Source organism: Sorex araneus, chromosome 5 (genome assembly GCF_027595985.1).
Source record: "Sorex araneus isolate mSorAra2 chromosome 5, mSorAra2.pri, whole genome shotgun sequence".
Lineage (NCBI taxonomy): Eukaryota > Metazoa > Chordata > Mammalia > Eulipotyphla > Soricidae > Sorex > Sorex araneus.
Window position 1 is genome coordinate 9,270,235 of NC_073306.1, and position 27,578 is coordinate 9,297,812.

At 42.2% G+C, this 27,578-nt stretch overlaps 1 protein-coding gene across 1 annotated transcript; it reads left to right on the forward strand.

Annotated features, from left to right (window-relative positions):
• The first annotated feature begins 249 nt into the window (after positions 1 to 249).
• Positions 250 to 25,476, forward strand: C5H1orf141 (chromosome 5 C1orf141 homolog). Its single transcript, XM_004607276.2, has 6 exons — positions 250 to 324; positions 4,475 to 4,632; positions 10,115 to 10,227; positions 18,838 to 18,913; positions 20,819 to 21,002; positions 24,874 to 25,476. The coding sequence occupies exons 1-6, from the start codon at positions 250 to 252 to the stop codon at positions 25,474 to 25,476; spliced, it is 1,209 nt and encodes a 402-aa protein (XP_004607333.2).
• Positions 25,477 to 27,578: the final 2,102 nt, after the last annotated feature.

The following is a 27,578-nucleotide window of genomic DNA, read 5'->3' on the forward strand; positions in this document are numbered from 1 at the left end:
TTCCTTGCTTTGGTTCTGTATGTATAATGTGAAACATATGAGTGAGATAGTTCTGAATCTGTCCTTCTCCTGCCAACATACTTTGCTTTACTTGCTACCCTTTTTACCTTTCCTAATAGCTGAGTTGGTCTGTTTTGTTGTGTAAATATACCACCACAGCTTCTAAGACTTAAATGATCGATTGTGTATTTAAATTTTAATTTTGAATATTATTGATTTTTCTGATTTTTAAATAGGAAGTAACTGACAATGGCAGAGCAAATCATAAAGAAGTTAAAGAGACTGGAAGAACAAGCTCAGGCACTCCTGGTCAGGAGAACAAAGGTTTGTATGATGCGAAGGAATACTCCAGAGATTTCCTAAATGAATGAACATATTTGTGAACTTGGAGTATTGATGTTTGAATAATAATTTTACTTTCTTGATTTTTTTACAATTATCTTCTTTCATCAGAAAATTAAGTTAAGGGATATTGAAAAATGAGGTAATTCCATTCTAGTAATGGACTAGAGCGATAGCACAGAGGGTAGAGTGTTTGCCTTGCTTGTGGCTGACCAGGGTTCAATTCCTCCATCCCTCTCGGCAACCTACTGAGAGTATCCTGCCCACACGGCACAGCCTGGCAAGCTAGCCGTGGCGTATTTGATATGCCAAAAACAATAACAAGTCTCACAATGGAGATGTTACTGGTGCCCGCTTGAGCGAATCGATCAACAACAAGACGACAGTGCTACAATGACAGTGATAGTGATAAAAATTTTGAAATTGAAAACGAGGAATAACTTATCAAAGCAACTTACTAAATCAGGCTTTGACACCCCAAAGTTTATTTCATTTTAATTTTTAAGATAAATGTAACATACTTTAGAATATATATCAATGAAATTGATTTAATTTGTTCTGACATTTCCAGTTAGGTTAACTGTATGTAAGTTTTGATTCGTAATAAGAACTCATAGATTTTACTGTGAGCTTCCTTTGTGCAAAGTATTTCCATTTTCTCGTTTTATGTCATGGTGTTCATTTGGTTCATTTGGTGTTCATGTGCTCCTGATGGAACATTCTATGGAAATTCTTTTAACAGCATAAAGTCTCGCAATGGAGACGTTACTGGTGCCCGCTCGAGCAAATCAATGAACAATGGGAGGACAGTGCCACAGTGCTTTAAATTTTTATTCAAAAATAATTTTGACTTATAGTACAATGCAGAAACAGTTCAGAGTCCCAAGTGCATTTAATGGTGATGTTTTAAATAGTGGTAGTACAATATCAAAACTGTCATGAGTCACAGAACTACTGACATTAGTGTATGACAGTACAGTAAGCCTGATACTACTGCATCTGTTAACCAGCAGGCTTTGTGCTCCTGAAAAGGGTCAGATGGACTTAACTGAGTAAACCCAAGTAGACAGATACTTTTTCCAAGAAGTAACTCCTAAGCATGCAGAACAGTGGTTAATCAAAACCTTGAGGCCAAGGAATTTAGAGAACTGGAGCTATTACTTTAAAAATATGAATTATTTTAAATTTCAAGGCACTGTAAATTCAGAGCTATGTTTCCCCAAATAGATGACTCTCCCTCCCTGGGGAATGCTGGAACCATTGGTGATTTATGATAGCGGTTGGGGGACACTTTCTGTTTGTACATTTAAAGAAGGGGACACTAAGTGATGTATTTTCTGCAAAGTGCGTAGTAGGCAAAAAAAAAAAAAAAAAAAAAACCTTAGGAAACTTTGCTCTAGAGGTTGAAAAGAAGTTCAAGTCCTTGGCCCTTTCCTAAATAAGCTCATTTTCTACATAAGCACATTTTAGTGAGCTATAAGAATGTCGTTTGGGGAGTATCATCCAGGTGTGGTATTATCAGTGATCAGGCATTCTCTATCTGAGACATTCATCTTTCTATTCCCACAGAAAAGTGTGTTATCCTCTCCTCTCTTTGATGCCGGAAGCATCCCCTGGCTCAGGGTATTATTCCTGGTTTTCCCTTCTGTTATAGCATTTACAGCTCTGTAAATCTGTCATAGGTTTGTTACTAAATTAATAGTGACAATTATTAATTTAATAGTAACAATTCAATAACAAAGGTGGTTTTCCTTTGCCAACCTGTCTGCTGCTATTTTGATCATTCATCCAGCCAAAGAAGAACCCAGAGTGGTGGGAAAGATTTTCCTTTGTCCCCAGCACTAGAAATTTTTCTTAGTAGTTAATGTTTTAAAATCTTTATTCGTGTGTGGGGGTAAGATTTTGCCACTTCATTCCTGTAGAGGTTTCTGGAACTGAGGACCCACTCATGATACATATCCTGGCTAAACTGTTCTCCATCTCTTTGCTTTTGGCACTTTGAAATGTTGAGTGCATGAAATCTCTCACACCGTATACGTTGAGACAGACTTTTCCAGTAAGCCTGCAGCAACCCACTGCAGGCCATTTGGGTTCTTATCAGTACTTGACTTTTAAGCTGGTGAAAACAAGAGAAAGTTGCTAGGGACATTTGCATGCCGGTTTTGTACAAATTTCTTTTCTCTGAGTGACCGTTGAAAGCATGTGACTATGGGTGCAACCTGTGTCCTTTAAACTCAGTAAGATCATGCCAGGTCACACTCAGGAAGGGTCAAGGTCACACTACCCCCTCTCCTCCTTGCTACCACCTCAGTCTTCACGCTCCCTCTTAGTTTCCCTTTTTTCAGGGATCTCTGTTCCGCTAGGCCAGTTTCCAACTCCCAATTAATCTATTTCATCGCTTTTCTGGTTTCCAATAGGCGGCCAATTCGCATCGTTGCCAGAGGCACAAGCTCCCATAGCCTTTGATTTGCTTTCAGAGTTTCATCTCTTCATTCCTCTGTGCTGTGCTCTGAGAGAGCTTTCTGGAGAAAACTGTTGGCTCCTTAAAGCTCACTCTTTAGCTTGCTTCCTCCTCCTCCACCTCCTCCTCCTCCTGCTCTTCCTCTTCCTCCTCGGCCTCCTCCTCATCCTCTTCCTCCTCCTCCTTCTCGTCACTCTCCTCCTTATCCCGTTCTCCTCATTTTAGTCCTCCTGTCTTCCTCCTCCTCTTCCTCCTTGTCCTCATCCTCATTCTTGCCCTCGTCCTCCTCTTCCTCCTCCTCTTCCTTCTCCTCCTGTCTTCCTCCTCCTTGTCCTCCTCCTCATCCTCTTCCTCATTCTCCTCCTTCTCCTATTCCTCTCCTCCTCCTCCTTCTCCTATTCCTCCTCCTTTTCTTTCTCCTCCTCCTCCTTTTCTCTCTCTCCTCTTCCTCCTCCCTCTTCTTCTTCCTATCTTTATTCAAATTTCAGCAAAATCCTCTTTCAATAACTCTTCCTCGACAGACATAGAAAGATCACACTCATATGTGGAATATAAAGTAGCTGAAAGGTACAAGCTTACAATGTTGTGATTCCTGGCAGACATTTCACTAGACTTAGTTACTAAAATACAGAAATCCAAAACTATGCTGCTGCTAGTGCGGCCTCCTGACCTCATATCTCTTCATTCTCAGCAATGGAAAACAAATTACCAAATGCTTTTTTTTCAGCAGATCGACTTTAGGGGGGAGAAACTCCAAATCAATAATAGTGAATTTATTTATTGAAATATTGAATGTAATCAAAGTAGAGTGAAAGTAAAGTGAAATTTACCAGTTACACATGCGGGGTGGGGGGCTGGGGAGGTGGGGGGAAAGGGGGAGGTATATTATGATTCTTGGTGGTGGAATATGTGCACTGGTGAAGGGATGGGTGTTTGAGCATTGTATAACTGAGACTTAAACCTGAAAGCTTTGTAACTTTCCACATGGTGAATTAATAAAAGAAATAAAAATAAATAAATAAATAAATAAAAAGATACAAAAAAAAAATAAATAACTCTTCCTCTGTTTCCCACCTCCTGGTGACAGTGTTGGTGTGATTCATTATGTGTGTGAGTTAGAAAGATTCACCTGCAGTGGTTCCAGCAGCTCTGTGCATCAGTACCATTTTTACTAACTATACACATGGCTCATGAATTCTGAATTTTAGAATTAGAACTAGGAAGGATCCTCAGTTATTTTGTTTTTGTTTTTTGGGGAGGGGTCACACCCGGCGATGCTCAGGGATTACTCCTGACTTTGCACTCAGGAATCACTCCTGGTGGTGCTCAGGGGACCACATGGGATGCTGGGAACTGAACGTGGGTCGGCCATGTGGAAGGCAAAGGCCCTACCCACTGTGCTATCATTCCAGCCCCAGGATCCTCAGTTATTATCTAGCCTAACATTTTCCAAAAATGGAAAAAGAACGGTCCAGGGCACAATGATATTTTTAAAATGCATTCACAGACCCTTGTCAATCAACAATGATTTTCCATTATTACTGCCACATGTATTTCGTATTTATGTATTTCACTAAAATGTGAAATTCTTTTTGTTCTTTCTACACAAGACCTTCACTGTATGTAAAATATTCATTTTTTTCTCACTATTATATTTTGGCTTTGCTACAGGAAAGCAGGTTTGAGAATCCTATATATAGGAAGCCTTTGGTTATACCATTGACATTTGATTTTGAGATGGAATTTGAAGAGGATATTACTACACCCAAATCTCAGGAGGTCTCAAAGGTCACTGAAGATGAATCAAATGTCATTAAAACACAAAGCAGGTAACTAATCATAACTACCTCAAACTTTCAGCACCGCTACCAGCATTTTCTAAACATCACTTTAGATGTATCATATTATGCAATCTATACTAAACATAAACTTTGTCAAATGTACATATATGTCACAATGATCACGAGTCATAAAATGCTGGATTTCACTTTTAGATTATAACATATCACTTATAAGATTTCACTGTTGAAGTCGGTAATTGCAAACAGCAATGAAAATGTTGAATTTCTAAAGATAGATTGTCTCTTTTTTTGTTTCTGATGATTATCAGGGCTTACTTCTGACTCTATGCTTAGGGATCACTCGTGGCCATGCTTGGGGACCCTATGATGTGCTGGGGATGGAACTGGGGTCAGCCACCTACAAAGAAGGAATCATACTTCTGTAGTATCTCTCCAACCCACAGAAAGACTTTTATTGGGCTCTACAGCCCCAAATTAATAACAAGATTTATTCCAAAATTTAATAATCACATGGGAGGAAAATCTGCTCTGAAAACTAAGACATTTTCTCTATGTACTCACAAGAAATAGCCAGAATATGCCGTACTTAATTTCTCACTGGCATTGTTACAGGTGTTAATTCTATTTTTTTTTTATAATGCTATTTTTGTTAGACATCAGAAGTGTAGAGAAGAACTCAGAAAGAAAAACAAATTCTACTAAAGTAGAATGGGTAGAACTTCATCTACATTGGACTCTGACAGTAGAGTGGACGCTGGTTCCCTTGGAATATGCTTGGGATCCCCTGTGGCCATAAGGCCACCAGTGGAGAACACAGGCCTAGGACTAGAGAGATCATACAGAGTTTAAGGTACTTGTCTTGCATGTAGTCAACCTCAGTTCAGTTCCCGACACCACTGAAGGTCTCTCCCAGGTACCACCAGAAGTGGTTCTTGAGCAAGAGCCAGGAGTAAGCCCTGAAGAACCAATGGGTATGGTCCAACCTACCCCTCCTCTAACAAAGAAAAACAGGTTTAAGCTGGGACCTGAGTATTTTTATGTCATGTCTATAAAATGACATTGCTGGTCCAGGGACTACCCTTTGAGTAATGGGTCTAACTGCCCCACCCTAATCATGGTCTCCCGCATTCCTTTTCCAATGACTGTCTTGCTTCCCCAGAACTGCACAAGATGGCCCTGGTGGTGAGCTGGAGCATGGGTTCATCAGGCCCAACTGCCAGGTCCAGTATCAAGGGTGGTGATGTCAGGCCCCTGAATACTGCTGAGGGCATCACTGTATCACTGTATCAATGTCATCCCATTGTTCATCGACTTACTCAAGCAGGTGCCAGTAATGTCTCCATTCATCCCAGTCCTGAGATTTTAGCAGCCTCTCCTGACTCATCTTCCCCAATGATTGGAGGCTCTTTTCAGGGTCAGGGAAATGTGCCTGTTATTGTTATTATATTTGGCATATCGAATACACCACAGGGAGCTTGCCAGGCTCTTCCGTGCTGGGGGAATACTCTCGGTAGCTTGCCGAGCTATCCAAGAGGAGTTGAGGAATCAAACCAGCGTGGACTATGTGCAAGGCAAATCCCCTACCCGCTGTGCTATCACTCCAACCCATATATACATAGGTACATGTATATATATAGTTTCCCTTTATGGTGACGTGTCTACTCATGCGTGAGGCTTGGCCCGCATGTGGAAAGTGGCCTGGAGTGTGGTGGTGGTTAGGTAGTGGAGGTCAGCTGCCGGGGCTGAGTCCCTTGGGGTGGAGAGGGCTCTTACCCGCTCCCCGCCCCCCTCTGGGGCACCCCTGGTATGGAGTCCGGTGGCATGGTTATGGGGGGCCTCATTTTGAGCTTGAGTATGGATTCATCAGGCCCAACTGCCAGAGTCAAGTATCAAGGGTGGTGATGTCAGGGCCCATGAATACTGCTAAGGGTAACCTTTATTAAAATCATCATCATCATCATCATCATCGCCATCATCATCATCACGGTAGCTCTGTCATCCGGTTGCTCATCGATTTGCTTGAGTGGACACCAGTAACGTCTCCATTGTGAGACTTGTTGTCATTGTTTTTCGCATATCGAATACACCACGGGGAGCTTGCCAGGCTCTGCTGTGCGGAAAGGATACTCTTGGTAGCTTGCCAGGCTCTCTGAGAGAGGCAGAGGAATCAAACCTGGGTTGGCCGCGTGCAGGGCAAATGCTCCACCCACTGTGCTATCGCTCCAGCCTAATAATAAAATAATAATAATAATAATATTCATCTCCAGGACATCAAAATGCAAGTGCAGATGTAGAAACTGCAGCAATTTATCCAGAAGATGTCCTCATGAAAAATGATAAAGGTGGCTATAGAAATAGCCTTTCAATATAGACAGAGCAGCTGATATTGGAAGAAGATGCCATTTAAATAACTGGGGCCAGGGAGATAACTCAGGTGAACGTGCTTAGCATCTGTGAGGCCTGGATCAGATCCCTGGCAGGGCATGGTCCTTGAGCACCTCTGGGTGTGGTTTGAGTGGTCCCGAATACGACCAGTCCTCAGCATCACAGGGAGTGTGGTCCCTTAATGTGTGTGTGTCTGTGTCTGTGTGTGTGAAACTTTTGACAGGTGTTATTGTGATTTCTGCTTTATTTCAGTGGTTCAGAACCTAATCTGTAACTCTGAGATGTGCTCAGAACACATCAACTTTCTTAAGTAACATCAATAGCTAAAGAATTGAATGGAGAAAGATACCTCTTTGCAATCATTGAACATTGTGATTATAACTGGTCTCTGAACTCCGTATTTCACCACATCGACCTGGATCTGTCATTGCTCCCAGCAATTTATTTAATACATTTCTAGAATCATAGCTCCCTGGTGAGTCCCCCAGTCTTAGGACAACTGTATTTTCCTGTCTCTCTACTTCAAGTGGTAGTCACTAACATATTCCAGTCCTACTTACTCACTCACAAGCTTTCACATTTTCTGTGTTGATCGAAGTAGGACAAGAACCAAATAGACAGAACTGGCACTTCACATTTCTCCAAATTAACCTTTTTGATTCATTTTATTTGTTTGTTTATTTATTTATTTAAATGTTGGAGTACTGCTATGGGAGATAGCAGTACTCCCCATGGCGTATTCATATGCCAAAATCAGTAGCAATGATAGGTCTCATTCCCCTGGCCCTGAAAGAGCCTCCAATGCAACACCATTGGGAAGGACGAATAGAGAGAGGCTTCTAAAATCTCAGGGCTAGGACAAATGGAGATGTTACTGAGACCGCTCGAGAAAATCGACGATCAACGGGATGATGATGATGATGATGATGATGATGATGATGATGATGATGATGGAGTACTGCTATTTATTCAGCCACCGATTAAGCAGACTAAAGCAAGCATGAAGTCCACATTACTTTTTTAAAAAATTTTTTTACTGAATATCCATGAGATAGACCATTATAAAGCTGTTCATGATTGGATGTCAGTCATACAATGATCTAACACCCTTCCCTCCACCAATGTACACCATCATCCCCCAGCACCCACGCCCCACCCCCAGTCTGCCACTTCTCTCTCTCTTTCTCTCTCTATCTCTCCTTTCCCTTTTGTGCATTCACTGCCATCACTGCCATCCCATTGCTCATCAATTTGCTTGAGCGGGCACCAGTAATGTCTCCATTGTGAGACTTGTTGTTATTGTTTTTGGCATATCAAATACGCCACAGGTAGCTTGCCAGGCTCTGCTGTGAGGGCGAGATACTCTCAGTAGCTTGCCAGACTCTCCGAGAGGAGCGGAGGAATCGAACCTGGATCGGCCGAGTGCAAGGTGAACACTCTACCTGCTGTGCTATCGCTCCAGTCCTTTGTACATTATGGTCTGAATACAGGTACCAAGAGGCCATCGTGTTTGTTTAGGGCATTCAGTAAAATTCAGTATTTTTATCAGGAAGGTAAGGCTAAAGTAGCCTTTTAACTGGGTGGCAGCTTTGGGGTGTGGACATGACTGCCAAGGCTTCTGGAAGTACAGGGAGGTAGGGGGAGGTAGTCCATTCCGACCCCAAAATTTTGTGATTTCAGTCACAAAATCCACAACCTGAATCTTCAGCAGATGATATTTTGATGAGGTACGCCCTGATATGGTGGAGTTTGGTCAGGGCATGGCAGTACTTTTGGATTGTGGAAGCAAGCAGGGGCAGGGGACTTTGTTTGGATGGGCACCAGGATAACTCACCCTCTCCACCTTTGATTTATCTCAGTCTGTTCAGCCTTGCTTGAGTCCAGTATTAACGGTGGCTTTTCATCTCTTTTGAGATTTATTTATGGGTCTCTGATGCAAAGCCAGTAGAAGAGCTTACATGTGGTGCTGGAGTTGGTTCGTGGTGGTGACTGCCAGTGTTTCCAGGAGTATAGAGAAGTGGGGGGAGTACCCTGTCCCAACCCCAAGAAAGCCTGGAGATTTTAGTCACAAAACCTGCATATCTGAATTTTCATCAAGTTAATATCTCCTGCCCCCACGCCAGGCTGTCTTCACAGGGCCTCTAGGAGGGGGGTGGGTTGAGTTTCCCTCCCTGCCCCAAGCAGGACCTCAGCAGCCAAAAGCCTCCAGAACCCAGCCACAGCCATGCTCAAGGCAACTCTCCACACGCTCATATTAGCTTCACGCATGAAGGAACCGGCAGAGGAACCCAGGTATGCGGGACCTATGACTGAGATCTCCAAACCTGCTCAGATCAAAACTGGGTCTCCTCCACCCAGATCCCCAGTTTTCCAGTAGCTTGGCAGTAACACCCACAAACTGCCCCCAGTGCCATGTAATCTCATCAATGGCCAAGATCCACAGACCATAAGACAAAGCTCCTGGAAAAGAGCGATGCCAAATCTCGCACAGCAGAGCCTGGCAAGCTATCTGTGGCATATTGGATATGCCAAAAACAGTAACAATAATGGACCTCATTCCCCTGACCCTGAACACAACGGGACCAAATGGAGACTTTACTGGCGCCCGCTCAAGCAAATCGATGAACAACAGGGCGAAGTGATGCAGTGATAATACCTCAGTGAGGTCTGTTCTGAGATGGTGGGGTCCAGCCAGGGGCATGCAGGTGATTTGGGATTGTGGAAGCAAGAGGCTTCCAGGGGCTCTGCTTGGGCAGACATCAGCTGACCTGCCCCCTCTCCGATTTACAGCCTTTCATGGGTCCAAAATTAACTGTGGCTTTTGATCTTTTTTGAGATTTATTTATGGGTCTCTGAAGCAAGATTAATAAATGAGTTTGTATAGCTGAGCTGAAAGTAGTTTGTGAGTGTGGCTCCCACATACCTAACTTTTGGCATGTTTAATTTCTCGAGAAACTTTGTCCTGAAGTTTTGGGGTCTGGCCAGAGGCACAGCGGCAGTTTGAGGGTATCAGGAAGCCTGAAGGCACTCACCCTGCAGGAACAGGTTGACCTGCTGGTGGCATAGCACCCCTTAGATTAGTTTTATTCGTGTGGTCATTTTAAATTCACTTGATTTCTTTCAGGACTCCCTCTTTCAAAACAATGCCTGAACCTACAGAGAACAATTTTGAAAACTTAAATTTAGGACCACACTTACTGCCAGCAAATATTAAGGAAAAAGAAAGAAAGCCGAAAGGTAAGGGTGTGTGTAAACATATTTATTTCTCCTTTGGTTTATACCTAAGTGCTTTTATTACATACTTTGTTCCTATGTCTTTAGAGTTCTTTGATCATTTGGTTTGCCTGTCAAAAAAATTGGGGAGTTCTCCAAACCCAAGTCCCAGGAAGTCTGAAGGCCTCACCGGCAATTCTCTGCCTAAGAGCCAGTCAGCAGTTTAATGCAAGGACCCCAGCATGCAATGTTGCTGGGACGCCACAGTGCCGGGATACCCAGGCCATCCCAGTGTTTATGGGGACCTTTGGGGTCACGCCTAGTGTGAGTCTTCACGGTTGTACCCAGTGATGCTTAGGGAACCATGTGGTACAAAAATAAACCGATGTCAGGTACAGGCTGCACTAACCAGTGTGTTATCTCTCAATCCTTGTTGAAAGTTTGTGGATTAAAATTTTAGTGTGAATCTTTTAATATGTCATACGGAGGAGTTTCTCTTTTTTGAGGGGGAGGGGTCACACCCAGTGATGCACAGGGGTTCCTCCTGGCTCTGCACTCAGGAATTACTACTGGCGGTGCTCAGGAAACCCTATGAGATGCTGGGAATCGAACCCGGGTTGGCCGCGTGCAAGGCAAACACCCTACCTGCTGTGCTATGGCTCCAGCTCCAAGGGTGAACTTTAAAAACTTAAAAATAAATTACCTTTTGGTTAAAGAATCTTCAGAGTGATCCTCCAAATCAGCTGATTTACCTTTTACATTTTCAGGTTGAGCTGAAACTATAAAAGATTTTCATAAAAGACACAAGTATTGAATGGTCTTTAGAAAACATCTTGTATAAAATATTGTACAATGTAAAAAACTTAATATAGAAAGCACCTTGTATAGTCAATGAAGTCAATGAAGAATTAATTAAAAAATTTCTTTGATCACTAATTGTGATTCTATTTTATTTAGAAATCCATATTTTCCCAAAAAGATATGGCTATGCATATGGCAAAATTGTAATAATAAAAATTTATATTTTCGTTAATTGAAATTCAGGTTGTTCTAGAATACATTTTGTTCTAAAATGTAAGAGCAATGCACATATGAGCAAATAAAATGAAAGCACATTTTTATAATTGACTAAAAGTAAAAGCATGTCTTTACTGAGTTAAACTTAAAGTAGTCAAATGATATGGGAATTTATATTTTTATTTGTTTCTCCAGAACTTATGGGGGAAAAACTGAAATCAAGACCTTTTATGAATTTATACTATATGTCGGATGCTACTGAGGTAGGCTTAGTCTGTGTACTTTACACTTTACTCACCACTACTATTTCAAATTTTCCCAAAGACCACCCAAGCCTGCCACAATAGCAGGCACTAAATAATTTATTTTTTATGCTATAGATAAAGTTGTTGATAAGTCCTTTTGTGACATTTAGAAATTTGGTATGTGTTTAGATTTTCCTTTAATGCATCCAGGGTGAGAAAATGTTTCTCTTAATGATATATCTGAAAATGCGCCATTTTTGAGCATGTTGCCACTCAATGCAAGTACAGAAATTAAATTTCTGAGTCAGCGCCGAATTAGAATTTTGTTGCCCTCCAGCAAGTATAGCTCGTGCAGGTGTTAGAGATGGTGTAGCTAAGGCACTTGCTGTATGCGCCGTAGCCCTAAGATTCGGCCCTCAGTGCCACGTGAGTGACCCCTGGGCATTGCTGACTGTTTCCTAAAATAAAGATGCTTTTGTGGGACATGGCAGGTAACACGGAGGGCTGCAGGGTGTGCCAAGCCCTGAGACGAGTGCCCAGCGCTGCGTGCCCACGCTTGCTTCCCCTTGCCGCTCTCCAGTACCGCTGGGGATGCCCCTGTCTCTCTCCAGCGCCCCAGGCCCAAGCAGCAGTGGCTGCTGAACTCTCAGGGCTACGCCACTGGACTTGGGATTGTCAGGGCAGGGCCCCGGGCCCCTGAGCACTACTGGGGAGGCTTCCCCTGGGCCCCAAGGAAAAATAAACCCATGGAGGTTTTTTCCTTAGATTTGATCATTTATTTACATTTGTATATGCTTAGCTGAAGAATGACTCAAAACATAAATATACTGAAGATAGCTTGTAAAATATGCTGGCTATACTTACAGTGTATGGCAGTGCGGGTAGGGCGTTTGCCTTGGACTCGGCCCCGACCCGGGTTCGATTCCTTCATCGGTCTCAGAGAGCCCTGAAAGCTACTGAGATCATCCCGCCCGCATGGCAGTGCCTGGCAAGCTAGCCGTGGCATATTCGATGTGCCAAAAACAGTAACAAGTCTCACAATGGAGACATTACTGGTGTCCGCTCAAGCAAATCGATAAGCAATGGGATGACAGTGCTACAGTGATTGCTTATTACAAATAACTCTCTAAAAATGATCAAAAAAGATTTCCTTACAAGAAAGTGTGCGAAGATTGTTGTATCTCACCTGGAGCCATTGACCCCTAGTATAAGAGATTACTAACATATTGTTACAGGCTGAGCTGTGTGTGCTAATATACATGTATATTTTTAAATTTAAATTGGTTGCCTTCTGCCTTGCATCCTATCCAATGGGTGCTACTCGTGGTACAACAGTGGTATATAGTATGAGATGTTGCATGGCCACGTGCTCAAGGAGTTTTAAATTTTAAATAAGGTAACATAGCCAGGGACTCCGAGCCAGGCTGTTTTCACTCATGGCGCCCCAAAGGGGGTATGGGTGAGAATCTTCCCCGCATCTAGGGGACTCAGCCCCGGCAGTGAACCTCCACTACCTAACCACCACTACACTCCAGGCCACTCTCAGGTCACATTATAAAACACTTCCTACCCATTTTCCATAATTACCACACCATATTTGATGGAGTTCAGACAGTAGGCAAAAATCATAGAGTAATATATATAAATATACATATTTACATACATATATACATACATACATATCTCTTGGAGAGTCCTGCAAGCTACCGAGAGTATCCCACCCACATGGGCAGAGCCTGTCAAGCTCCCCGTGGCGTATTCGATATGTCAAAAACAGTAACAATAGGTCTCTTTCCCCTGACCCTGAAAGAGCCTCTAATTGTTGGGAAAGATGAGTAAGGAGAGGCTGCTAAAGTCTCAGGGCTGGGAGGAATAGAGACGTTACAGGTGCCCGCTCGAGTAAATCGATGAACAAGGGGATGACAGTGATACAGTGAATATAGCTGGAGTTTAATTTTTAACTGGATGGTGACTTTGGGGTCTGAGGCACCTCTGCATCTTGTTGATCTCTTCTGAGATTTACTTGTGTGTTTCTGGATCACGGCCGGTTAATGAGCTTCTGTGGTGCCAGAGGCAGCCTGTGGGTGTGACTGCCAGGCAAGAGGACGAAGGGAGGTTGCTCATCTCCAACTCCATGAGTGCCTGGATATTTTGGTCACAAAACCTGCGTACCTAAGTTTCTCAACAGATTCCCACATGGATGAGACTCGTCCATTCTAGAGACCTGGCTGTGAGTATGGTAGCGATTGGGTTCTGGAAATTTTCTGCTGCCAGGGCTCTGTTAGGGCGAGTAGTAGATTCACCCGCCCCCTGCAAGGTGCTCTGGATATGAGGTTCAGTCTGGCACGGGGTCTGCAGGCATCATTGCAGCGTGTTGATCTCTTTCACGATTTGTTTGTCCAGCCCTGATATTTCATAAACGCTCCTCTACAAATCACAAACTCAAAGATTTTAGTATTCAAAGACAACACATTTTAAGTGATTTCAACTCTGAAGTCATGTAAAGCTTTATGGGGATTAAAAAAATATACTAGGAATAGTCACTACAATCAAACTATTTATTGAGTAGAACACAGACTAGCAGTTATCATAAAATTAGTTGACAGGGGATCATTTTCAAATAAATATGTAGGCATGGGGGTGTTAAAGGGGTGGTGGAAGGTAGACTGGAGACATTGATGGTAGGAAATTACACTGCTGGAGGGATGGGTACATTGGAACATTTTATGACTGAAACCCAATCATTAATTGCTTTGTGATGGTCTATCTCAGGGCGATTCAATTTTTAAAAATTAAATCACATTTAATGTGTAATTCATTATCAAAAATTAGATCAAATACTTAATTAGACCAAATATTTAATTTTGCATGGCTAACTTAATTTAATCATTTAAATATCTTACTTAAATTTAAGAATTGAAAGTAGGGGCCAGAGAGGTAGTGCCGGGGTTAGGACACATGCCTTGTATGTGACCAACTCAGGTTCTATCTCCAGTAGCATGTAGTCCCCCAAGCATTGCTGGGTGTGGCCCAGGAAGTCCTCAGAATGGCTGGGATGGCCTGAGTGGACTCTGCACTGCCAGCACCATATCCCCAGGCCCTCACATTGACCTGCTGGCCAGGATGCTGGGAATTGCAGGCAGGAGCTGCTGGCCCCAGCACTTTGGAAGACCCCCTGCAAAAAAAAAAAAAAAGGAAAGGAAAAGTTTAAAGGTGAAACTGTACATTCATTTCTTTTTATTTTATTCTATTTTTATTTTTTTTAGTGAATCACCATGAGGCACAGTTACAGATTTTCAAACTTTTGTGCTTATGTTTCAGTCATACAATGATCAAGTACCCATCCCTCCACCAGTGCCCATTCTCCAATCCCTAAGGCTCCCATATCCCTCCCACCACCATCACCCATCTCCCCCCACACCACCCCGCCCAGTGGCAGGCACATTCCCTTTTACCTTTTACTCTCTCTCTCCTTTTGGATGTTGTGGTTTGCAATACAGGTATTAAGTGTCCACCATGCTTGGTCTATAGTCTACTTTCAGCACACATCTCCCATCCCAAGCGGGTCCTCCAAGCATCCTTTACTTGGTGGTCCTTTCTCTATCTGAGCTGCCTTTTCCCCTAGCATGTATATTCATTTCCTAATCTTTTAGTGATACAACTGAGATCATTCGGGGGTTATTTAAATTAGATGTTTGCAATAGCAATGACTATATACAGCGATGGGGCAGTACCATTGAAGCTTGATAACCACATAAGCAGTGATTTACAGAATAGTGAAAAGCAACTGACTTGTCTTGAGCATTGAACGTGTCACAGTATGTTTTAGCTGGGTGATTAGAGAGAAAAAATAGAGAACTAGGGAAGGAAAGTTATTTACGACTATCTCTTCCTTTTTCATTTATCTATTACTAACCCTGACCTTTGCTAATACAGGGAATAAAACAGGAAGATACAGGCTTTAGACCATAACTAATGACACGTTAGGAAATTTTGTTGCTATATTTCTGCTGAATTGTCTCCTGAGGAGGTCAAGCCTTATGATTTGGCCTGGATCATGTCAAGTATGAAATTTCAGGCTGGTGACAGGACAGTTCGAAGGGCTGAGTTTTGCACTCAGGAGTCCTGAATTAAATCCCAGTAAAACAGTCCCCAGGATCACTGGGAGTGAGTCCCCAAAATTTGTTGAAATAACTTTTACAAGAGCATAATGGTTAAATTTTAGTGACGGAAAATAAAAGTAAAATATGTGAGGTTAGGGGAAATTTAAATTTTCTCTAGATTTGTTAACTCATATTGAATGCTGTAAGAACATTCATGAGGGTTGATTTTTTTTTTTTGAGGATTAAATACAAACATTTGAAAGAAAAGAACAAACAAGTTGTTGTAATTACATGCTCCAAATATGAGTTATCAAGTACAGTGTGTACTGAATATTCACGTGGAAGGAATAAATCGCTAAGTTTTCCATTTCCCCCGTATGCAGGCAGTAAAGGCTAAGGTCCCTGACACTGTGTCTTCACATTACAAGCAAGAGCGTCAAAGAACAGTTCATGCTACAGTCTGTTCTCCTGTGCCCGGCACTCTGTGTGAGGTTTGTAAGAAGGAAAAAAGGCCTGCTTTATTTCCAGGTAAACATACTACGTGTTTGTTTTGGAATGACTGAACAGCAACTGTAGTTAACTCTGATCTAAGCACTGAAACTTTGACTGAGGACTACCAGCCTCTAACCGTGTTGTTGTTTAATTTCCCTACCTAGTAACATCCTTGGGCTGGAACTATAGCACAGCGGGTAGGGCGTTTGCCTCACACAAGGCAGACCCGGGTTCAATTCCTCTGTCCCTGTTAGAGAGTCCGGCAACCTACCGAGAGATTTTTGCCCACACAGCAGAGCCTGGCATGGTGTATTGGATATGCCCAAAACAGTAACAACAAGTCTTACAATGGAGACGTTACTGGTGCCTGCTTGAACAAATCATTGAACAATGGGATGACAGTGATACAGTGCTACAGTAATATCCTTAGGCTTGCATTTACGAAATGTTAATGGTACTGGGATTCCAGATTCCTTCTCTCTCCTCTCTGCCACTTCATTCACACTGACTCTAGCTTCCTTGAACAATATGTTCTAATCACTGTCTTTTGATCCCTTCTATTCTTTATGCTTAGAACAAACTTTTTTTTCCGCCTGGTAAATTCTTATTTGTCTTTAATAGTTAGGATACTTTTAGTTGTAATTAAAGGGAAATATCACTATACACAACTCAAACTAAGAATTGTTTATAATCCCAAATAACAGAAGTTCATCAGTAAGATGGTTCCATGTAGAGTTAATCCAGGGGTTTTGATCATGCCATCAAATATCAGTTTCTCCGTCTTTCTCAAGTCTCTCAACCAGCCATTTGTCCTCACTTGGCAAAACTTCGATGAGTATCAAGTCACCAGAAAGAGACAACCACTAACATGCCTTTTGTAAGAAAGAAGCTGCTTCTGGCTAGAGTAGTTTCATTCATCCATCGCCTAACAAAACATTGCCAGGTTGTTTCATTCATCCATCACCTAACAAATCATTGCCAGTAAAAAAAAATGTTTACTCCAACTTTTAACATGCTCCAAAGTAAGAAATACCCATTACCTCACTGTCATATACATTCACTGAAATGTCTGCCAAGACGTGAGAAGATGGAGAATGTGCCACTGGAATACTAACTGCTTGAAGACAATGGAAAAGCTGAACTGATTGCCAGTAGCATGCGTGTCTGGGAATATCTTTCTTGTTGTTTTGGGGTCACATTTGGTGGTGCACAGGGGCTTCACTTGGTTCTGTGCTTGGGGGAGAGTGTGGTGCCAGAGATTAAACAGGAGCTTCCCGTGTGGTCCAATCCTTTGAGCATCTCCGTAGTCCTGGGAACACATTTTTTGTTTTAAATGGTGCTGGGAATTTAATTTATTTTTATAAAGTTGTTCATAATTTATTACATTCAATATTCCAACATTAATCTCACCCCCAGTGCACCCTTCCACCACCAATATTTCCGATTTTCCTAGCCACCCCTCAAGCTTACCCTATAGCAGGCCCTGAATAATTTATTTTATACTGCTTGTATATTTTATATTGCTTTTATATTTGCTAGAGGCAGCCTGGGGTGTGGGGGAGGTGATGGGAGGGAAACTGAGCACACTGGTGCTGGGAAATGTACACTGATGGAGGAATGGGTGTTAGAACACTGTATGACTGAAATCTAATTGTGAACAACTTTGTAAAGATTATCTCACAGCGATTCAATAATAGAATCTTTAAAAATTTATCAAAAATATTTTCTTAGAAGAAGGTGTGTGAATATTGTTGCATCTTACCAAGGAGCCATTAGGCCCTTGCAGAAGAGATTACTAACATGTTGTTACAGGTTAAGCATTGTGTGTTTATATTTTCTTAATTGAGATTGGTTGGCTTCTGCTTTATATCCCATCCAATGTAGTGTCCTACTCCTGATTCATCAGTGGTGTAGAATTTGAGATGTTGTTTGTAGCTGTGCACTCCAGGAATTCAAAAAATTTGAATGAGGTAATAGAGTTGGAATTAAATTTTTAACTGGATGGTGACTTTGGGTGCCCTAGACGACTCAGCCTAGTGCAGGGTCTGGAAGCATCTCTGCAACTTGTTGATCTCTATCAAGATTTATTTATGAGTCTCTGGATCATCGTTATTTAATGAACGTTTTTGGCCCAGAGGTAATGGGCATGACTGTCAGGCTTCAGGAAGAACAAGGAGATGGGGGGAGGTAACCCATCCTTGACTGCATGATAGCCTGGAGATTTCAGTCACAAAACCCACATGCCTGAGTTTTTCAACAATTCAGTTTCTGAATGAGGCTCCTGGTGACCAGTGGAGTCCAGCAGCAAGCATGGCAGAGACTGGGGAGTGTGGAGGTTTTCAGCTGCTGGGGCTCTGTCAGGGCTCACCTGACCCCAGTGCTGGGAATTCAACCCAGGACCTTATACATGCAATGCAAATGCTCTACTGCTGAGTCACACCCCAGCTTACTGAGAACACTTGTAGGAAGCTGAGAAGTCCTGGAGTGGCTGCTGGCCCTACTTAGAAGAATTTAATCTTAGACACATTTTTCATACAGGGAATGGATCTGGCAAACAAATGCAATTAGATTCTGTTAGTTCATCTCTTTTCATACCAGAACTGTTTTCCTAGAGTGACCCCTCCCTCCAAAATAGGTTTTTTACTGAGCGGCTACTACACATTGAATGCTATACAAGGTGCTTTCCATATTAAGTTTTTTACATTGTACAATATTTTATACAAGGTGTTTTCTAAAGGCCATTCAATACTTGTGTCTTTTATCAAAATCTTTTATAGTTTCAGCTCAACTTGAAAATGTAACAGGTAAAACAGCTGATTTGGAGGGTCACTTCGAAGATTCTTTAAACAAAAGGTAATTTACTTTTAAAGTTTTAAAAGTTCACCCTTGGGGCTGGAGTGATAGCACAGCAGGTAGGGCATTTGCCTTGCACGTGGGCGACCTGGGTTTGATTCCCAGCATCCCATATGGTCCCCTGAGCACCACCAGGAGTAATTCCTGAGTGTAGAGCCAGGAGTAACCCCTGTGCATCGCCAGGTATGACCCAAAAAGAAAAAAAAAAAAGCTCACCCCATTTAGGGACCAGAGAGATCGTATAGCAGACAGGGCACTAGCTTTGCAGAGCCAACCTGAGTTCAATTTCTGGCACTCCTTACTTTCCCCTGAGGTCAACCAGGAGTTATTCCTGAGCACAGAGCTAGGAGTAATCCCTGATCACCAACGGATGTTACCCACAAACAAACAAACTATTCATCCTATTCAATAATTTTTCTAAGCCTTGAATTCTGTTGTCTGTATTCCAATAGGTGAGAAAGTTTATTCAGGTTTCTATTAGCCTTTAGACCTTCCTACACAACCTCTAGGCCGGAGACCCATTCAAACTACTCCTCAAATCAACAGAACGCAAGGCCCTAACTCTGCCCTCCTCCCACACACCTTCTCTGTCAAACGGAAAGACTCAGACAAAGGGAAACGGAAGTCAATGATGTTCGTGTAGCAGGGGCACAGATTTCCATAAGAGAAGAATGTAAAATCATGGCTGCTTTAATTTTGTGTAAAGTTTTTACTTCTCTGATGAGACTCGCAGTCTCTTTGTGGGGAAAAAAAAATTGTATGATTCTGGTGTGCTTTCCCTTTGGTTTGGAATAATCATGTACAGCTGCGGTAGCTTTAAACCCCTTCAGACTTCAGTGACAGTCTGAAATGATGGTTGTGAGTGAGGGGCTTACTGGAAGCTGTGAGGCAAAGGATCTTGGCCAGTGGCCTCTCACCCACTTCTGGATACGCCATGGTTTCTGCTAGCGTGGCGCAGTCATTTATGATCTGTTCTTCCTGCATATGGATGGGGTTCACTTTGAAGCTCCATTGGTATGTTTGAACCCTTCAAGTTTTTGCTGTTCTTTTCCTCTCAAACCTGTTCCACCTTCCCACAGCCAAGTATCTGCTAGGGGGTACTTCATCCCAACAAGGGGAAACTTGTAGTTGAGCCTAAACTCGGATTCCTAGCCAAGTGTGGACAGAGAACTCTGCAACAAAAACTGTCTCTTCTCTCTGCTAACCACATCATTTCATCCTGACAAGGCTGGCCACCTTACATTGACCAGAAGCTGACCTGCAGAGCACTTTTCTTCCAGAATCTCAGTAGAGGGTGTGGCAAACACCTTTCACCTTTCATGGTCTATTTGACCTGTGCATTCTACATACTCTACGTTCAGGCAGAGCATACATTAGTAAAATGCATGCAAGTGGGCCAGAGATAGTACAGTGGGTAGGGTGTTTGCTTTACACACAAACAACCTGGCTTCAATCCATGGCATCCCATATGGTCCCCCGACTGCCACCAGAAGTAGTTCCTGAGTGCAGAACCAGGAGTAAACTCTGAGCATCACTGGATGTGGCCCCAAAATAAAATAAAACAAAATAACATTTTAAAACATTTGATTTAATTTAAGACACCCAAATAGTGCATATATAATATTTCTCCTCCCCAATCAAAAACCAGAAGCACCCATATTATTGCCTTGAATTTCACTCCTGCTTTTTTCTATCTCCCCCAATTCACTCCCCCTATCCCCTCTCCTCCCCTCCCCTCCACATACACACACACACACACACACACACACACAGACACACACAGAGCAAACAAGATGCAATAGCCTTGCTAGAGGACTAACTTTGAGGGATGGGCAGGCAGAAGGGAATTAAGAAGTTGAAATCACTTCATAAACATTCCCATTGAACTTCTGTTCATTTTTTCAGGAGGACACTGACTCCACAGATGATGGATCTTCGTGCCAAAGGAAATAAATCTATCAACACTGATCAACTCTGTCAGTGTTCAGCAAGAAAGGAAACCCCACTGGCCTTGTGCTTGGACAATGAACTGCAGAAGACCGGTTGCAAGATCATCCCCGCGGGCTCAGCCAAGTCAGACGCCCCCATGGTGAGCCGAGCACCTGCCTGCACTCTCTCTTGGCACTTCTTGCAGGACAGAAAGAAGCTTTGGCTCCTTCTTCGCACTTCCTGGACTCACACTTGGATTTGTAAAGCCCCTTGCCGCCCGAAAATGAGGGATTTCTTTGCCTTTGATGAAAGTGTAGTATTTTTCTTCCGGAAAAAAAGACTTGGTCCAATTTTCTTGACTAAAAAAGATATGTAAGATTAAAGATAATATTTGCAGGGACACCAGAGAGATAGTACAATGGCCTGGGAACTTGTCCTGCATGTGACCGCCAACGGTTCCATCCCCAGCACCTGATGTGATTCCCTGAGTTCACCAAGAATGATCCCTGAGCCCCGAGCCAGGAGTAACCCTGAGCACTGCTGGGTATATACCCCTCAAAAGAAAACAAGACAAAATAAAAATGAAAAAAAAATGCTTTTGGAGAGACACACCCTGCCTAACTCAAGGCTTAGTCCTGGCTCTGTGCTCAGGGATCATTCCTGGTGGTGCTCAGGGAACCATATGCAGTGCCAGGGATTGAACTAAAGTTGGTCATATGCAAGGCAAGCACCGTATCCACTGCACTATCTCTATAGCCCAAAATCATATATATATATATGTATATATATGTATATATATATGTATACATATATATATATATATATATATATAGAGAGAGAGAGAGAGAGAGAGAAAGTGCTTTTTGGGTCACACCTGGTGATGCACGGGGGTTACTCCTGGTGTTGCCCTCAGAAATTACCCCTGGCGATGCTCAGGAGACCATATGGGATGCTGGGAATCGGACCTGGGTTGGCCGCATGCAAGGCAAATGCCCTACCCGCTGTGCTATCGCTCCAGCCCCATATTATTATTTTTTTATTTGAGGCACTGTGACCACTGTGCCTTGCAATACTGCTAACGACATAATGACAGTGTTTCTTGCATTCAAGGTCCCAGCACTGCACCCTCCACCAGAGTGTCTGCTTCCCTCCACCACTGTCTCCGGGAGTCCCCCCATCCCCGCCAACATCCCATCTCCCTGCCACAGTAAACTCAGTTCTATAGACCAGTTTGCATCTGCCTCTTCGATACCCACTCACTGTGTTTCTTTATATCCCACATATTAGAGAGAGATCATTTCAAACAGTCACTGAATCATGTCTTTCTAACCATCCGTCTTAGCATTTGCAATCAGAAAATAGGTAGACTCAAGGCTATGTGATAGCCATGGTTTTGTAGGAAGGTTGGAGATGTTCTGGCTGGAAAATCAATTTAGTTTGGGTTACCCATCTGCCTCGCTAGCCAGATCCCTGGAAACCCAGGTTATCATTACAGATGATCACGTACAATTCTGCTTCTGGACCAAGCCACTACTTCTAACACTCTGCCACCATTTTCCTTCAAAACTGCATATACCATGGGCCAGAGAGACAGGAAAGGTTGTGGGTGAGGGACTAGCCTTGCACATAGCAGACCCCCATTGGAGTCACTGAACATGGTCTCCTGAGCACTTCCAGAGTGATCCCTAGACACAGTAAGACCTGTGCACTGCTGGGTGTGGCCCTCAAACCAATAATATTCCTTTCAGTGTCCGTACATAAGCATAATTTCTTAGATTACCATGATTTCCTATTTTAATAATGGTATTTTAAAAAGATAAGCAGCAATCATTGACTTAGTGCATATAAGGTAGGCATCAGTAATATCCACATTTGACCCACTTCATTGGAATGAATATTTTTGCTGTGAAATTAAAATGTGGGGGAAGAGTTTAGTGAATGGCTCATAGGTGTATATGTTGCTACTACTCTGATCAAATGAGTTCTTAAGTCAGCCTACTACTTAGACCGTTTAGTTTCAAAAGTTTTTTTGAGAGTTTTCATGTGGTATTTGAGTAAATGTTGAGAGCTATGATAAACATAGTCATGAATTGGGGAGATATTTTAAAAGACTGAAGGACATGCTTTGCATGCTGGATCCAAGGTTCAATTCCTGGCACCTAATTATCTCCTGAGCATAATATGGGGAGCACATAAGCAACAACCCTCCCCGTACCAGCAATGAGCCAAAAGTAGCCTTCAAAGTGACAGTGGGAGTGGCTCAAAATTTTTAAAAAATAATAAATATAATCAAAAAGATAATTTTTAATATGTATGTTTACCCGGGGCTGAGATCTCCAGCCTGCTCAGAATGGGACTGGGCCTCTTCTGACCAGATCCCCCATTTTTCAGTAGCTAGGTGGTCACACCCAGAAACTGTCCCCAGCAACATGTAATCCCATCAACTGCCAAGATCCAGAGACTACAAAACCAAGCTGCTGGAAGCTTATAGTGTAGTTTTCTCTCTGGGAGAACCTGGCAAGTAACGAGAGTTTCCTGCCTGCATTGGGAGAGCTTGGCAAGCTCTCTGTGGCATATTCATATGCCAAAACCAGTAGAAATGATGGGTCTCATTCCCCTGACCCTGAAGAGCCTCTAATGCGGCATTGCTGGGAAGGACGAGTAAAGAGAGGGTGCTAAAATCTCAGGGCTAGGACGAATGGAGACATTACTGAGACCACTTGAGAAATTCGACAATCAACAGGATGATGATGATGATGATGATGTATGTTTATGTTTTTAAATTAAATATATATATTTATTTTTAAATTAGGCACTGTGATTCATACTGTTGTTTATAAGAGTTGTTGCAGGCAGACAATGTTATCACCAGTGTCCCCAGGGTCCCTGCCATCTGTCAGACTGCCCCTTTGGCTGATGTATGACAAGTTTATTTCATACTGCTTGTTCCAACAAAACTTAAAGAAATGGCAAATGCAATTACCAGAAGGAAAATCAACAAAGATCATTTGTAGTGATTAATTGCTATATGACTTTAACTTATGTAAATAAGGAAATTCAAATCATTTAATACAATATGGTATACTGCCTATTCTCATTTACATAACCAAGTTTTTGAAAAAACTGTCCCTAAAACATATTGCATTATATTTTATTTTGTACTTGAACCTAGGATAATTCTTTGACTGCTTTACTAGATTGTCCAGACTTGGTAATTTCAGCCTGTAACCAGTTATATTATTGTCTTTGATTCCATCGATTTTTTAGTATGCATGTTATTTCTGAGTATAGACACCTAAGAGATGTCAGAACAATATCCTCTTTGCCAGTGATGGTAGCTTCACCATTTCATAAATGTATGTAATTCTTTATATCTTACTTTATGTCAAAGAGGATTTTGACAAAGCCAAAAAGTTCAGAGTTGAACCTTAAAATCGCAATGCATTATTAAGGAAGGAAGAGCTTTGCAAATGAGTTAGTCTTGTTTGTGTGTGTTTGAAAACCATGATTTTTCATGTTAAAATTTTTGTGTAGTTATTTTTGTTAAAATATTCACCATTTTGTTTTTGTGTTAAAAATACAGAGGAGCTGGAATGATAGCACAGCGGGTAGGGCGTTTGCCTTGCACGCAGCCGACCCGGGTTTGATTCCCAGCATCCCATATGGTCCCCCAGCACCGCCAGGAGTCATTCCTGAGTGTAGAGCCAGGAGTAACCCCGCTGCATCTCTGGGTGTGACCGGAAAAGCAAAAATAAAGATATAAAAATAAAAACACATAAAACTTGGGCTGGAGTGATAGGACAGCGGGTAGGGCGTTTGCCTTGCACTCGGCCGACCCGGGTTCGAATCCCAGCATCCCATATGGTCCCCTGAGCACCGCCAGGAGTAATTCCTGAGTGCAGAGCCAGGAGTAACCCCTGTGCATCGCCGGGTGTGACCCAAAAAAAGCAAAAAAAAAAAAAAAAACAACATAGAACTTTATTGCCTCACTGGACTGAGGATGACTGAATATACTTTTCTTTAATCCACAGGAGCAGCATGAGTCAAATCCCATAATTTTCCATGAGACAGAATTTGTACAAAATTTTATTTTGACCAAAAATAGGCACTTTCCCCAACCTCTTGGAAGCAGAAATATTTACCCATGCCAAAGAACAAGTGCCACTTTAGGGCGACTTCGTGAAATCTCTGAACCTTTAGCTAATGATCAACCTGCTACTTCTACTAACAAAAGAACAAGACCTGCATCATGCAAACACAAGAGAGACATAGAAACTTTGGAAGTGAATGGGAGGATTGTGGATACACAAAGGCAGGCAACTAGTAAGCAAGCATTAGAAAAAGTGTTTCAGAAAAAAACCCACAATTTATCCCAACACCTTTCTGAATTAACCGAAAAATATATTGGTTCCCTGGATCAAACCATTCTTCCAGCAACAAATGCTAAAAGTGGCAAATATGAAAAAACGTTTTCCACAGAGAAACTAGTAAGCATGCACAAATGCAGTGTATTGCCAATCAAATGTTACTCCAAGCCAACAGATAGAACACTGCAAGTACATTTTGTAAGTACTATAACACCACTGGATGAATTGGTAAGCTTGCAAAGTGACGATGAAACTAATGCCTTATAAAATATTGCTTATACAGCATTATTTGGGTAAGCAAGAAGCAAATAACAAAGTTCCAAGAGCATGTCAAAAAATTTGATTCAAGTAGTACTGTTTTAATGGATGATAAAAGAAAGAGAGACATAGAAAAGGAGTTACAAATCAAGTGATCTGTTAAAAAATATCAGCATTTTTGGTAAATACAAGGACAAATTTAAGAAATAATTATCAGCAAAAGGAACTAGTTCATGAATTTCTATGGTCTCAGCATCAATCCTGCTTTAAATATGATTCAGGATCAAAACTATGATTGACTAAACTCTGGAAATGTGCTCTTATATGACACATCATACTTGTAATCTTGTTCTATAGTTAAATAGCAAACAAGACAAATGAATTATTAACTTAATGAATTTGGAATTTTGTGTCATCAATTTGGATAACTTCAGGAAAATAACATTACATTTTCAACTCATGATTCCTCCGTCTCTCTCAGAGAGCCCAGCAAGCTACCGAGAGTATCCCGCCCGCACAGCAGAGCCTGGCAAGCTACCCATGGCGTATTCGATATGCCCAAAACAGTAACAAGTCTCACAATGGAGATGTTACTGGTGCCCACTCGAGCAAATCAATGAACAACAGGATGACAGTGCTACAGTGCAATTTAAATGGCTTTGCAAAATTAAAGACAAAAAACCAACGCCCTACATTTTGCTAGCGATGTTGAAACTTCATTACTGTACAGAATACTCTTTCAAAGTATGTCTTTGATGTTTTAGAAAGTTTAAAAGATTGACCTATACTTAATAAGCTAAATAACTTTGATCGTACATCCTAGAGTATTGAATAGTCTACATATATATTGCATTACTATTTTACTGTTTCTCATTAATTTCTCATTGACCCAAGCAGAGAAGAGCAAAACTCCGCTTAGAAATAAGTTGCGCTTCAAAAGTTCATTTATAATTCATTCGTCTAAGGACTTGTAAAATATGAGCTATTAGAACTTGAAGGGCCAAAAATGGGTTTAATTCGAGGCTTTGAGTAGAAGACTATTTAGACTCTCTGAGGAGTCCCCGGGATAAGGATGTAGACTTGTGAGGTCCCTGTTCCCCTTCAGAAGGGAGCACTTCCTTTTTCCTCGATGAGAAGCTGCACCGACTCCCCTTTGCGAGCCTTAGTTCTCAGATGGAAGGACAAGGAGAGAGCATGGAAATGGGAAGAAAGGACGGTCCTAACTGAGGCTGTCATGAAGAACTAGAAAGCTCTTTCTCTAAAAGGGCTTCCTGATCGGGAGCCAGGGAAGAGGGCTCAGGTATGCAGGGGTCGGACAACGCATCCCCGTTTCGAGCTTCCTTCTGGCTACTGTCATGAAGGAGAAACAGCAGGAGCAGCTCAAAGTGATGGAATCTTCCTTCCCTTTCCCCAACAAATAGGTATAGAGCCTCACTGGGGTCAGAGTGGACGAATGTCCTAGGCCACTCCCCGGGATACTTAGCCAGACTGTCAGGGTGTTCCCGTGCTAGGATAACAATTCATCATTATTATTATAGTTATTCAGTGAGAGGATAATAATGCATGGTTATTGTTGCTTCTTCTTGTTGTTATTCAGTGCTAAGATAACAGTATCTTCTTAGGGGCTGGAGCGCTTCTGCTTCACGCACTGCCACCCAAGGTGGATTCCCAACACCGTGTGGCCTCCCGCCCCTGCCCCTAGCACTGAAAACACAACCAGGCTTAGTATATCCAAGAGTAGTCCCTGACCCCCAGGCCCGCTAAGCAATGCTTCAAATGCAAAACAATTTGTGCTTAAAAAGCAAAAACAGAAAGCATAATAAAATTTCTAAAAACCCTAATATCTTCTCAGTATTCTCCTTAGGATTAAATAGTAGAAGGCAGGGCGAATAGGTCAAAAGGTCAAAGTGCAGGCCTTCCGTTTAGGAGACTTTAGACTTTAGGGTTGGATCCCGGGCACATTTGGTCCCCTGCTTTGCATGGAGTTGCCCAGGGCTGATTCCTGGCCCCACAAGGTCCACTGAGCATCAAACTCGGAGTAGCCCCAAGCACGTTTCAGTATGATACTCCCTGTCACTGTCACTGTCATCCGTTGCTCATCGATTTGCTTG